Here is a 13848-nt window from a genome sequence, read left to right as displayed (position 1 = left end):
CCAAACACTAAGGCCAAAGATGAAGAAATTGAAGTTTTTTTTAATCAACTTCTGTAGTCTGAAATTGATTGAACATTTAATCAGGATGCATTCATAATTACTGGTGACTGGAATGTGAAAATTGGAAACAAAGAAGAAAGATTGGTAGTTGGAAAATATGGCCTTGGTGATGGAAATGATGTCAGAGATCACATGACAGAATTTTGCAAGACCAGCGACTTCTTCATTGCAAATGCTTTTTTTCAACAACATAAATGGTGACTATACACATGGACCTCACCAGATGGAATACACATGAAACAAATTGCCTATATCTGTGGAAAGACAGGATGGAAAAACTCAGTATCATCAGTCAGAACAAGGCTGGGGCCAACTATAGAACAGACCATCAACTGCTCATATGCAAGTTCTAGTTGAAGCTGAAGAAAATTAGAACAAGAAGTACGACCTTGAGTGTATCCCACCTGAATTTAGAATAGATATGATGCAGTGAACACTAATGACAGAAGACCAGAGGAGTTGTGGAATGACATCAGGGACATCATACATGAAGAAAGCAAGAGGTTATTAAAAAGACAGGAAAGATAGAAAAGACCAAAATGGATGTCAGAAGAGACTCTGAAACTTGCTCTTGAATGTCAAGTAGCTAAACCAAATGGAAGAAAAGATGAAGTAAAAGCTGCACAGAAGATTTCACAGGGCCATCAAGAAGACAAAGTAAAGTATTATAATGACATGTGCAAAGACCTGGAGTTAGAAAACCAAAAGGGAAGAACACGCTCAGCATTTCTCAAGCTGAAAGAACTGAAGACAAAATTCAAGCCTCAAGTTACAACACTGAAGAATTCTATGGGGAAAATATTAAACAACACAGGAAGCATCAAAAGAAGAAGGAAGGAATACACAGTCACTATACCAAAAAGAATTGGTCAATGTTCAACCATTTCAGGAGGTAGCATATGATCAGGAACTGATGGTACTGAAGGAAGAAGTCCAAGCTGCACGGAAGCCACTGGTGAAAAACAAGGCCCCAGGAATTGACAGAATACCAGTTGAGATGCCTCAACAAATGGATACAGCGCTCTATGTGCTTACTCATCTATGCCCAGAAATTTGGAAGACAGCTACCTGGCCTACCAACTGCAAGAGATCCATATTTATGCCTATTCCAAACAAAGATGGTTCAAACGAATGTGGAAATTATTGAAACAATATCATTAATATCACACGCAAGTAAAATTTTGCTGAAGATCACTCAAAAGCTGCCTCAGCAGTGCGTCGACAGGGAACTGCCAGAAATTCAAGCCAGATTCAGAAGAGGACGTGGAACCAGGGATATCATTGCTGATGTCATGTGGATCCTGGCTGAAAGCAGAGAATACCAGAAAGATGTTTACCTATGTTTTATTGACTATGCAAAGGCATTCAACTCTGTGGATCATAGTAAATTATGGATAATATTGCAAAGAATGGGAATTCCAGAACACTTAATTGTGCTCATGAGGGACCTGTACATAGATCAAGAGGCAGTCATTCAAACAGAACAAGGGGATACAGCATGGTTTAGTCAGTAAAGGTGTGTGTTAGGGTTATATCCTTTTACCATACTTATTCAATTATGCAGATGACACAACCTTGCTTGCTGAAAGTAAAGAGGACTTGAAACACTGATGAAGACCTAAGATTACAGCCTTCAGTATGGATTACACCTCAACATCAATAAAACAAAAATTCTCACAACTGGACCAATAAGCAACATCATGATAAATGGAGAAAAGATTAAAGTTGTTAAGGATTTCATTTTACTTGGATCCACAATCAACGCTCATGGAAGCAGAAGTCAAGAAATGAAAAGGATGTATTGCATTGGGCAAATCTGCAAAAGACTTTAGCATTCAAAAGCAAAGTGCTCAAAGATATCACTTTGAGGACTAAGGTGCACCTTACCAAAGCCATGGTATTTTCAATTCCCTCATATGCATTGGATCTGCACAGTAAGAAAGACTGAAGAACTGATGCCTTTAAATTATGATGTTAGTGAATAATATTGAATGTACCATTGACTGCCAGAAGAAAGAACAAGTCTGTCTTGGAAGAAGTACAGCCAGAATGATCCTTAGAAGTGACAATGAGGCTTCATCTGATGTACTGTGGACGTTTTCAGGAGAGGCCAATCCCTGGCGGACATCATGGTTGGTAAAAGTAGAGGGTTAGTGAAAAAGAGAAAGACTCTCAAGGAGATGGATTAACACAGTGGCTGCAACAATGGGCTCAAACCTAGCAGCCATTATGATGGCACAGGACGGGCAGTGTTTCCTTCTGTCGTACACAGCGTTGCTGAGTAGGAACTGACTAGATGGCACCTGACAAATCCATACAGGCTAACTTGTTTAATGATGAACGTATATTAGTAATTCTCAAATTGTGTTTTATGATCCTCCTGCATCGAATCACCTTGTAATGTTTATTTCAAGACCCAATTCCACAACCACTGAATTAAGGTATTGGGAATAGGGAAAATCAAATACTCAGTGGACACTGGGAATCTCAAGAAGTAGAAAAATAGATCCACTCAATTTTGTTTTTAGGTGCTGTTGACTCCATTTTTGACTCAGCAACCCCATGTGACAAGAGTAGAGCCATGCCCTAGGGTTTCCTAGACTGTAATCTTCACAGGAGGCCTGGTAGCACAGTGGGAAAGCGCTCTGCTACTAGCTGAAAGGTCAGCAGTTCAACCCACCAGCCTCTCTGCCAGGAGAAAGATGTGGCCGTCAGCTTCCATAAAGGTTACAGCTTTGGAAACCCTGTGGGGGCAGTTCTATCTACTCTGTCCTGTAGGGTTACTATGAGTCAGAATCGACTGGATGGCTATGGGGTTGTTTTTCTTTTTGATTAATCTTTACAGAAAGAGATCACCAGGTCTTTCTCCTGTGGAGCTGCTGTGTAGTAGGTTTCAATGGCCAATGTTCGGTTAGCAGCTGAGTATTTAACCTTTTTAATTCAGCTGTTTCCAGGATTAAGATGTTTATCAAAATAAAAGATACACATTATTTATTAAGCTTGTAATAATTTTATTAATAACAGGAACAAAATTTATATTTACATGTATATACAAAACAGACTTTATTCATACTTTCATATATAAAAATACAGAAATATTTACATACGTACAAAAATATTAAAACACAGACTTCAGAAATACGAAAAACAGAGAAGATATTACAAAGGCTATTTTTTGGGAAATACACACACTGAAAGAGATTTAAGAAAGGTGACAAAACATTTAAATCAACAGACTCCAGAAGTTGATATCTGCATTGGTATTAATTTGGTAAGGCAAATAAAATGTCTCAATGTAATCAATATTTAAATTTAAGATCGCCCAGGTAAAATTATATGGCCTTCCTTTACCATAATACTGAATCAATTTTATTTTACTCTTAGAATCACAAATAACAGGTAACTGCCTAACTAGTTTTCCTTTCTTAAAATATTAAATTTTCTGATCTGTTGTGAAAATTTTAAATTTCTTCACATTAAATTATATAAAATGTTTCAAGAGGTTGTGTGTCCTCTTTATTCACTGGGGAAAAAGCCCCAAGTAACTAATATCAATTTGAATATAAAACTGAAAATCAGAACACATTTATTTTCATAAATTAAAACCTAACATCTTCTACCTAACCTTCATGGTCAATTACAATCGGTTTAATAACAAGAGATCACAATCTTCGTAAATTCTTTTTGCTTTTTTTACTACCAGGCAGAGGTCCCATTTTACAACTGGCTCTTAGAGGCTTGCCATTGGAACAGTTTTTGGCGGTGTGATAGTCACAGAGACATCTTGTACAATAATCAAACCCACAGCCTTCTCGTTTGCAGACGGCTCGTTGTAAATAGCCGTCATATTTTGCTGGTGAATGACAGCGAACACAGGCTTTAAGACTTTCATTATTTTTCAAAGTCTTAGCAACCTAGAAAGAAAAGAATTCATTAACAAATTTAAGTAAGGACTGAATGTAATTTAATTAATAAACCAAGAAGGGCATACTAGCATCATGAGGTAAGAAATATGAAAGCAGTGGATAAGAAATCTAAACTCTCCATTAAAACTTTTCACCTCTCCTCATTCCCCAATACATGTACAAAACACCAATTTTACACATAAGACAAGTCCCACCCTTAAGGAGCTTACTGTTCAGTGGGTGAGAGATAACATTACTTGTCAACAGTTCTGGTGGCTACTTCCTACTGCTACTTTAAATATTTTTTTTTTACTTCATGAATGTCGTTCACTCATGTATCAATGCCTAACTAAAATGGAGCAGTTCTATTCTGGAATACACAGGATCACCATAAGTTGGAACCGACTCAAAGGCAACCAGTTTGGTTTTGGTTTATCACATTATATAGCATTTATTTCTATGTAGCTACCTCCTCTTCTAGATTGTAAGGATGGCAATGCCACTGTTTTCTCTTATCTATGCAGTACCTGATACATGGAGATGCTCAAGAAATGCTTTTTGAAAATAGTTGCGTATTGTATCACAGCCATTAAATCACAAACATTTAAGATAGGAAACTACCACCACTACCAGTTGCCATGGATTTGATCCTGAGTCATGACAGCTATTACACAGTTTAGAATGAAGGGGATAGGGATAAGAGCCTCCCTCCCACTAATAATTCCCTAATAGTGCTAATGATATAATTAAATTTAAATGACTATTCTCATCAGAGGAGCCCTGGTGGTGCAGTGGTTAAGAGCTTGGCCTGCTAACCAAAAGGCTGGCAGTTTGAATCCATCAGCTGCTTCTTGGAAAACCTATGGGGCAGTTCTACCCTGTCCTGTGAGCTGATATGACTCAGAATTGACTCAACAGCAACAAGTTATCCTCATCAGATGTCTAAACTTGGTAGGGAACAAATTAGCTAGCTTTTATCTAAGGCCAGATGACATTTTGACCTTAAAAATTCCTTTTAACAATAAATGACCCATGTTTCTAATTTATTAAATAAACAAAAACTTACCTCAGAGAACTCATTGTGTCGACTGTAAGCAGAACCTTCCTGATCACGTTGATTGGGTAACTTGGATCGAGTATCTGTTTTTGGGAGAGTCTGGGCTGCTGCTTTTTGAACAGAAGCTAATGCTGTTCTGAACATAATATGTTCCCTGGTTGAAGCATGTGGTGAAAACTTAGTAATATTTTCCTAATTAAAAAAAAAAAAGTTTTATAAGAACTAAAAAAACTATTACCTCTATTCTCAGCAATCACAGATTTTTATTATGGTTGTATACACAAGGGCAAACTAGAATGTAAACAATTTATCCTTACATCCAATTTACCTGCACATGCTTAAAGAGACATATAACCAGATATCTGAGGCCTAATATCTAACACTAATTGCAGACATTTTGAACCAGAAAATTGTGAGAAAGCACTTTACATGCTTAGTCTAGAAACCACTTACCACTTGCTTTATAACTAACTATGTCAAAGTCCTACTGTCAGCACAAAAGGTCATTCTTCCCACAACCAGTAGATGGTGACAGTCACTTTTAAGTGTCACCTTAGCATTAGGAAGATTTCAAAACCTTTCAGATCAGAAAATTCCCCATTATTAAGACCAGTTTATCAATAAAGAAACTGAACTTGGAGCATTAAGCACTAAAAGATGGACCTAATAAGTCTAACTCAAAGGCCTGAACTTTTAATCATGTATTGATCTTGATTCTCAGAAACATTTCCAAAGTTACTATTTTGGAAAGTAAACACACGCCCTCCTACATAAAGGATCGTCAATACATTGATAATTTACTGTTTTTCTAGTAACTGGAAAAAATTTTTTTTTTCATATTCCTTATTTTTTAATAACCAAGAAATGCAAACAAAACTGCTTTTCCAAATTTTCCAAAATTTATTTATATAGACATACATACAGACGGCAACCACTGGCTCTATGGTAACCTCTCACAGTATGGAACTGAGTAATTTACCCTTTGTTACTTTTATATGTTATATTTCTAGGAAGCATCCAAGAAATGACTGTGGTGGGATTCCTTTCTCCTTATTTTTGAATAAAAAACAAAAAACAAACAAACAAAAAAAAGAGCTCTAGTGAAAGGCCGAAGTACTTTGTGAATGTAAAAGGATTTCCAGGTTACCTGTTATCGTTCCCATTTCTCGATCCTATTTCTAAAGATAACAGAGTACTATCAGTGTATTTTAACAAGGAAAACATTAACTATAAAGACTTACAGAAACTCTTTGCATGGCTTTATTGTACAATTGGAATGCCTCCTTATCATCTTCAAGAATCTTCTTCCAAGTTGTACTCACTTTAGCCACACTGGAAAAGTAAATGCTTACAATTAAAACATCACAAAGATCTAAGATAAATATATTCCAAAAACATTAAGTGTCCCCACCTACCACTGCCACCAAAAAAAGGGAAGAAATCACATTAGCAGTGGTTCTTAAAACCTGGCTGAATTTTTGAATTGTCCAGGGCACTTAAGATTTAAGGATGCCCCATGTCTAATCATTTTTATTTAACTGGTCTAACAAGGGGCCCAAGCTTCTGCATTTTTTGAGAACTCCACACCAAGTAATTCAAAGTGCATTCAGGCTTAAAAACCACTGCATTGTACTTAATTTTTTTTTTTTTAAACAATGTCTGTTTAAGTATCAATAAGTTGTCCCCATAGTATATAGAGTACCATGTTAGTAGTGTATTTGATAAAGGTTGTAGACAAATTTCATAATACTCTAGGGCAAACTGCTTTTAGCACAAATCAATATAAGTTTCCCAAGAAACAGTCATAACCAGATCCCTGTATTTTCATTGTTGTCAAACCTAGGAGTCCTCCTCAAAATGTTAAATTCATACTTTCAGGTATGATAAAAATCACGCCTATTGGACCTGTAGGGTGGAACCAGGCTGTTGTTTTATAGCTAAGAATGAAAGACGCAGCTTACATGTTAAAAAATTTTAGAACTGAAGGGAACAAAGATCTTCATCTAATAGAAATAATTTTCTAATGGTACAAATATAAAATTTGAAATGACTGGATTAAGCGCATTTCTTTATCTCGAGGGCACACAGGTAGTAAAATACCATCTCTCAGGCAGAACTCTTCATTGAACAACACTGAAAAAGACTACCCGACACCATTCTTTGATGAGGCAGTGGTACTGAACCACATAACAAAACTGTTCAGTTGGTTATGATATACTTAAAGCAACAAATACTTACTTGATTAAGTCCATATCATTGAGCTGTGCTAAAATATCTGCTAGGAGAAGTTTGAGTCCTCTTCGAAAAAGTTCACTGAGGATATCTACACATTCTAGGCCCATTTTCCTGCCAATTATATTTTGTAGTCTAAAATTTCCACTGGATATAATTTTCTTTAGAATCTCTCGATCTACTTTAGGATTTCGTTTGACGTTCTTTTTTAATGTTGAACAAACGACTTTTTCAAAATGAAGAACTGGCAGCAAGTTTTTGTTGGGATATTGGCCTGGGCTTTGTGTCTGTAGCAGGCAGGACTGTGGACTGTCACTAGTATTTTCCTCCAGGAGAAGGCTACCCTCTTCATGTTCATTTAGGCCACTTTGTTGAGAAAATGAGGAATAGCCACTGTCTTCATAAAATCTACTGGTCTGTAGTTCTTCTATTTCATTCGACCTGTCAAGTATTTGTTGCACATGTTGATTTTCCTTGTTATGCAAAGGCTTGCTTTCAGTTTCAAGTTCTACAGATGTGGGGCTCACAATAGGTGATCCAATATATGATAACCTTTCATAGTCTTTAATGCAGGCTTTACAAGAACCTTCCAAATATGCAGGAGTGCAGGAACCCAACCTTCCACCATCAACAGGTTTTACCAGTTTAAGTCCAGAATGAACACAGTCACAATTAAAATCACACTTCATTTTGGCAGAAAGAGTGGTATTTTCTTCTTTATAACCTACAAAAAAATCCACAACATATTTATTTCTTAATGGCAAAATTTTCACACATTCCTAATTCTTAAACTGGGATATATACAGATTTAACTACTTTGTATCCTCTCAGCACTTGTATATATTGCTTATGTTGTTGTTGTTAATTGCCTCTGACTGAATTCTGTATTATGGTGAGCCCACATGTGCGCAGTAGAACTGCCCCACAGGGTTTTCAAGGCTATGAACTTTCGGAAGCAGACTGCCCGGCCTGTCTTCTGAGGTGCCTGTGGGTGAATTTGCACTGCCAGCCTTTGGGCTAGTAGTCGAGCACTTATCTGTTTGAGCCACTCAGGGACTCCCAACTGCTGTACTTGCCTATAGAGCTGTCAAATTATCTAAGTTTAATTATTGAGATGTGGCAAAAATACGATGAAATATTACTTAAATCTTACAAAGGGTACTTCAGAACAGAGTGCCTCTGGCTGTGTACAACTATAACATTTATATCTGATTGAGTTAAAGATGGGGGGAAGAGGTTACTTAATAAGTGATGAAATTTGATACATCAAAAGTGTGGAGTCTGAAGTCAAAGTTACCTTTAGAGTAATCACATACTTCCAGAATCACTGTTTACACCCTGGACTTAAAGTAGCATTATAGTTAGCTTTGACTTATACACGATCCACGCCACTGACTAAAAATGGTTAGTTAAGACCAGTAGGGAAAGGGCATGTATAAGGGTAAAAACAGTCTTAACAAACATGATATATTACATCATGCCTCCTGAGGCTTAGTCAATCTCAGGCCCCCATATGGTCTCTCCTTCTTGGTCTGGTCAGCCCCCTACTTATTAGCCTCAGGAACCAAGATTAAAGGCCAAATTACTTTTTGCCAGGTGACTCCTCACCTCACAAAAAATAGCACTCCATACAGTACAAAACCAGATATAAAAATGTGAGGGTGGTAAGAAGGTGGGTGCAAATTACTGTTCAATTGTGTTAGGATGTTATTCCTTAGAACTCATAATGATTCATTAACTTTATCTTCAAGAAAGTCAAAGACTTACTCAGCATTGTAGCAATTCCCAATCCCCCATTTGCATTTGCACAGGGTCTGTGAAATCCCTGAAGATAGAATAGAGCATCGGGCAGCATTTTAAGATAGCACTAGAGGTAGGGAAGGGCATTCAGTAAAGGATAACTTCAGCAACAGGGGAAAAGTGGGAAAGAATATGGTAGATGGGGTTAGCAAAACTATTTATAGCATTGTTGAAGGCAGAGTATATGAGTAAGGAACACTGGGGACGTAAGACAAGGAAATCCTCAGAAAGTCTTGAATGCCTGGTTAAATGTTAATGTTTCAAACGTACCCCATCTACCACTCCCCTACCTCAAGCTAATCATATGTAAGTAATATTTTATCCTATAAGTGAATGTACATACCAGTCCCTATGTTTAGTTTGTACTAAATACTGGTACTGTCCATATCAATTTAACCTTTTTTTGCTTAAAGAAAGCCTTTCAAATCACAGTACCAAAGAATACCTTGATAGAAAGGAGCCTTGTAGGTAGAGACTGCCTTTAAATTCTCAATGTCTAACACAGTGACAGACACATAGTAGGTGCTCCAGGATCCCACTAAACCTTGGACAAAACCTAAAATTTAGGTTTAAAGGAAAAGTACAAGGGCATAAAAAAGTAAATGAAAAATACAAATTCCCTAATTCTAGAACAAATTATAAAATTCTGAGATTGTTCCTATTTCTAGGCCAACTAAAGAATTAAGCCTGATTTACATATGACCACAATTTATCTGAGAAGATAAAATCAAAGCAGAAGGCTGGTACAGAGGCACACCCTATGCTGTCTGACTGCCTAAAGCAAAGAAGCCTGAAAGTATACTTCAGGAACTCTTTTTCTTTTAATTTCTTTCAAAGGCATTCTCCATCTGCCCTATTTTTAGAACTGAGTTACTGGGAGACCATCCTATAAAACCAAAAACTAAACCCATTGCCTTCAAGTCAATTCCAACCCATGGCGACCCCAAATGACCGTGACCTTTCAGAAACAGATGACCAGGACTTTCTTCTGTGACACCACAGGTTGGATTTGAACCGCGAACTTCTCAGTTAGCAGCCGAGAGCGAACTTCTCAGTTAGCAGCCGAGAGCAAACTGAAACCCAGGGACTGGTCAGGTATTTTGTAAAATGTCCCTCAATTTGAGTTTGTCCTGTATGTTCTCATGGTAAGACTAGGGTTAGGTTTTTAGGAGGAAGGCAACAATAAAGTGCACTGTCATCACCACATCATATTAAGAGTACATGCTATCAACACTATTGATTACTGATATGTTAATCACCTGGCTGAGGGAGTGTTTGTATACTGTGAAGTTATTCTTTTTCCTTTTTCATACCACACTCCTTGGAAGAAGTCACTATTCACAGCCCACACTTAAGAGTTTGCTTCACCTCTCTGAGGGTGAGGAAATACATAAATCTTAACAACACTGCAAAGTAAGTTGAATAAGTATCACCTTTTATACAAAAGAAAACTGAAGCAGACAGGCTAGAGCCCATGTTTCTTTTGACTAGCTCAATGCTTTCCAATTATCAAGCCAAGTGTTCCTAAACAATCCAGGAAATATAAGTTCATATAGTTGATCTGATATTAACCAGAAAGGGAGAAAATATTACATGGTTCTAAGACCTCTTGAATCAGAGAAATGAGAGTTAAAAGTCTAGTTCTGCCACTTCATTCATTTATCCAGTGCCCACTTAGTGACAGGGTGGGGGGAGGGGAAGATATCTAGAGAAGGTGACATTTTGAGATCTGAAAGCCTTATGACACTCTGGTGAAGACTGTTCCAGACTGAGGGAAACATGGGAAGGAAGAACAAGTTTAGAATGTTCAAGGGAGGAGAAAGGCCTGCATGACTGCAACTTAGTGAGCTAAAGGAAGAATGAAAAACAAGGTTTTGCTTGAAAAATAAATTTGGGAGGTTCTAAGTACAGGAGGGAAATTTGGTTTATATTTTAAAAAGACCATTGGCAGTTATGGATAATGGATTATAGAAAGGTAAAAGTAGAAGCCAGAAGACCAGTTAGGAGTGTATACCACAGGAGTTCTGAGAGTTGGGTACCCAGGACTAGGATGACTGCAGTGGAAATGAAGCTAATTGAATAGACTCAAGATATATTCAGGGGGGCAAAGCCAACAGAGCTTCCTGATGTTTTGGATGTGGATGGTGAGCAGAAAAGTAAAAAATACTGTGGGGTTTAAGGTTTGAGCAACTAAGGTAAAGTGTCATTTACTAAGTTGGGAAAAACTGAGGAACAAAGTTAACTCCTCTCCTTTTTCTAGAGTTAACTCTTTAAAGCCTCAGTTTCCTCATCCAAAAAATGAGTTACAGATAATAAAATAGCATTAAATGCATGGCAGAGTGCCTGTTACACAGGGATTAAGCAAAAGAATCTACTTTTATCACATTATTCATCATAAATCAAACCTTCATATTTTTTCTTTGCAAATCATGAACATTTAGAAGTAGTAAAATACATTCCACAGGAAAGTACACATTTCAAGACACTTCCAGTCCAAATGAAAATCCTTGTTCAGCCTTTTGACTAGCTTTGTGACCTTTTAAATGGAAGGTTCTGTTAGTCTCCGTTTCAGTTTCTCTAAAATGGAGGTACTAATATCTACATCAAGAGTTGTTGTAAAGACTCAACATACTGCATATTTTACACCTTTAACTAATTCACATCCCAACCATGAAAAAGTGGAATCATAGTTAAGTGTACAAAGTTTTACCTTCTATTTTACTTTTCAATATAGATCTTAAACTTCATATTGAAACACCATACTTAAATCAGGCCAGTTTTAAAAATTTTCCTAGTTCCTTCCAATATATTAGTTAATGAAGGTCTGCATTTCCCTGAAACTTAAAGATAAAACCACCATGGCGCCCAACTTTAGGCATGGTCATTCCTTTACTTAAGAATTTGAAAGGGCAAACTCTTGTGGCCATAAACTGCAAACTAGCCACAAACCTGAACATTTTAGAAGGGTCTACCTACAAAATTATCTAGATGCAAGAATTGCATTTCACTTCCTCAAACCTATAGACAGGGAGAGAAAAAAATTCCCGGTAAAATAAACGTTCTCTGAGGAGCAAGGCAGTAACGAAAACTGGAGTGAAACAATTAAAAAAAAAAAAAAAAAAACCTTCATGAAGCTATTAAGCTTCAGAATTTCGCAGGGAGACTTATGAAGATACACACTTAACCTGTTAAAAAAATAATTCTTTTTTTTTTATTTTGAGTGTTCTAGATTCTTTTTCTAATGAGAAGGGCATGTTTCAGTGATTATCAAATATTACAAAATTGAATTACAAAGTTTAATTTTTCATAATTTCTAAGATAAAATAATTGTTTTTGAATCTCTTAGAGAGCAAGAAAGGATAAAAATAAGCGTTTTCCACTGCCTTTCATTCTACGCAAGCTCTGGAATAAAGAAATATCCAATTCTTCAGGGGAAAAATAGTATCCAGTCTTCCCCAAATCAGCTAAATATGGGCTGATTCACTACTTTATATGAAAAAGTGCTCTTTTCCCTCCGCTTTCGACTCCAGACCTTGAAGCTGAGATACTGGGCAAAGGGAAAAAAGGGGAAAATGAACGTTTTTGTGTGGCCGTTTCAGTTGAGTTCGGCCCGAGGGGGGCCCTCTCCATTTGGCGGGAGTGGGCAGGGAGACCCTGAAATGCTGAGGGGCCGAAGGGATGGCCCCTCAGGGCGCGGGACGTGCGGAGGAGGCGGGAGATAACGCGAGCAGATCTCCCGCGCCCGCCACAGGACTGAGGCGAAAAATCGGGGACCTGTACTTCGGCTCTGAGGATGCAGGGTAGAAATAATCGAAACGGCGAGCAGGGAGAGGGGGTTCGGCACCTGGCCGGACCAGGGGGGCTGCTGGCTCGTGCGCCCTGTCAGAGCCAGAGGCCCTGGGTGGGGGAGGGGAGGGGGCATTTGGCGCCTACTCTGCGGGTGGGGATAGGTGGATCTCCCAGGAAGGCGAAAGCACGCCCTAGCAGCCACGGCCCCCGGCCCTCCTGGGGTGGCGCTCGGGTCTGGCGTGGCAGCGGGACCGGGGCCTGCCATCTCGCCTCGGCGCACGAGCCTCCCCTTCTGAGCCCCCCGGGCCTCTCACCCCGTCCCAGGAACGCCGCCGCCGCCGCCCAGCGTGTGACCGAACCCCCAGGTTCGGAGGATCCCGGGCAAGGGGTTGCAGGGTCACCACCCACCCCCTGAGGTGCGCCCCTTGCCTCGGCCCTCTCCCCTCACTCACTGTCCGAGGGGCGCGGGCGCCCAGTGGCTGTCAAGGGACTGCAGCGGCAGGAGCACGTGAGTGGACGTGAGCAGCAGCTGCAGGGGCTCCGGCTCATGCCAGCGGAGATGGCCTCAGCCTCAGGTGAGGGAGCAGCTAGAAGAGCAATAGCGCCCGCCGCTCTCTTCATAGAGCTGTATCATCTAAAAGGCGCCAGCTGGTACTTTTAAAATCTTTGAATTTGGTGCCCAAATCCACGCGGCCCAATAGGACGCGTCGCTCTCATACGCGCACCAATAGCGAGGCAGTGGGCGGAGGCGCCGCCAACCTAGGCCAATCCAACGCCCTGGAGGCGGGGTCGGCCTCCAAGTCCAGCCTCCTCGCATCTCGCCGGCTCCGCGCGTCCGAAAGAGATGCTGAGGCCGGGGCGGGGCCAAGGGCGGGGTCCCGCTGCACGTGGAGGAGTCCTACGGCGCATGTGCGCGCCCGCCAACCTTCCATCCATAGGCCTCCTGTGAATCCTGATTTCAGCCTGAAGACAGCTCCGGTTTCCGTCTGAAGATCTCCAATGAGT

At 39.5% G+C, this 13848-nt stretch overlaps 1 protein-coding gene across 1 annotated transcript; it reads right to left on the bottom strand.

Annotated features, from left to right (window-relative positions):
* Positions 1-3016: 3016 nt before the first annotated feature.
* Positions 3017-13595, bottom strand: FBXO5 (F-box protein 5). The gene is made up of 5 exons (XM_004368819.2): positions 13296-13595; positions 7261-7978; positions 6264-6354; positions 5032-5214; positions 3017-3974 (listed from the first exon to the last, which is right to left on the bottom strand). Exons 1-5 carry the CDS (start codon positions 13462-13464, stop codon positions 3723-3725), a joined length of 1413 nt encoding a protein of 470 aa, XP_004368876.2. The 5' UTR covers positions 13465-13595; the 3' UTR covers positions 3017-3722.
* Positions 13596-13848: the final 253 nt, after the last annotated feature.

This window comes from Trichechus manatus, unplaced genomic scaffold, assembly GCF_000243295.1.
Source record: "Trichechus manatus latirostris isolate Lorelei unplaced genomic scaffold, TriManLat1.0 scaffold00002, whole genome shotgun sequence".
Classification (NCBI taxonomy): domain Eukaryota; kingdom Metazoa; phylum Chordata; class Mammalia; order Sirenia; family Trichechidae; genus Trichechus; species Trichechus manatus.
The sequence above is the reverse complement of the archived record's forward strand: the minus strand, read 5'-3'. Positions and strand labels throughout refer to the sequence as shown.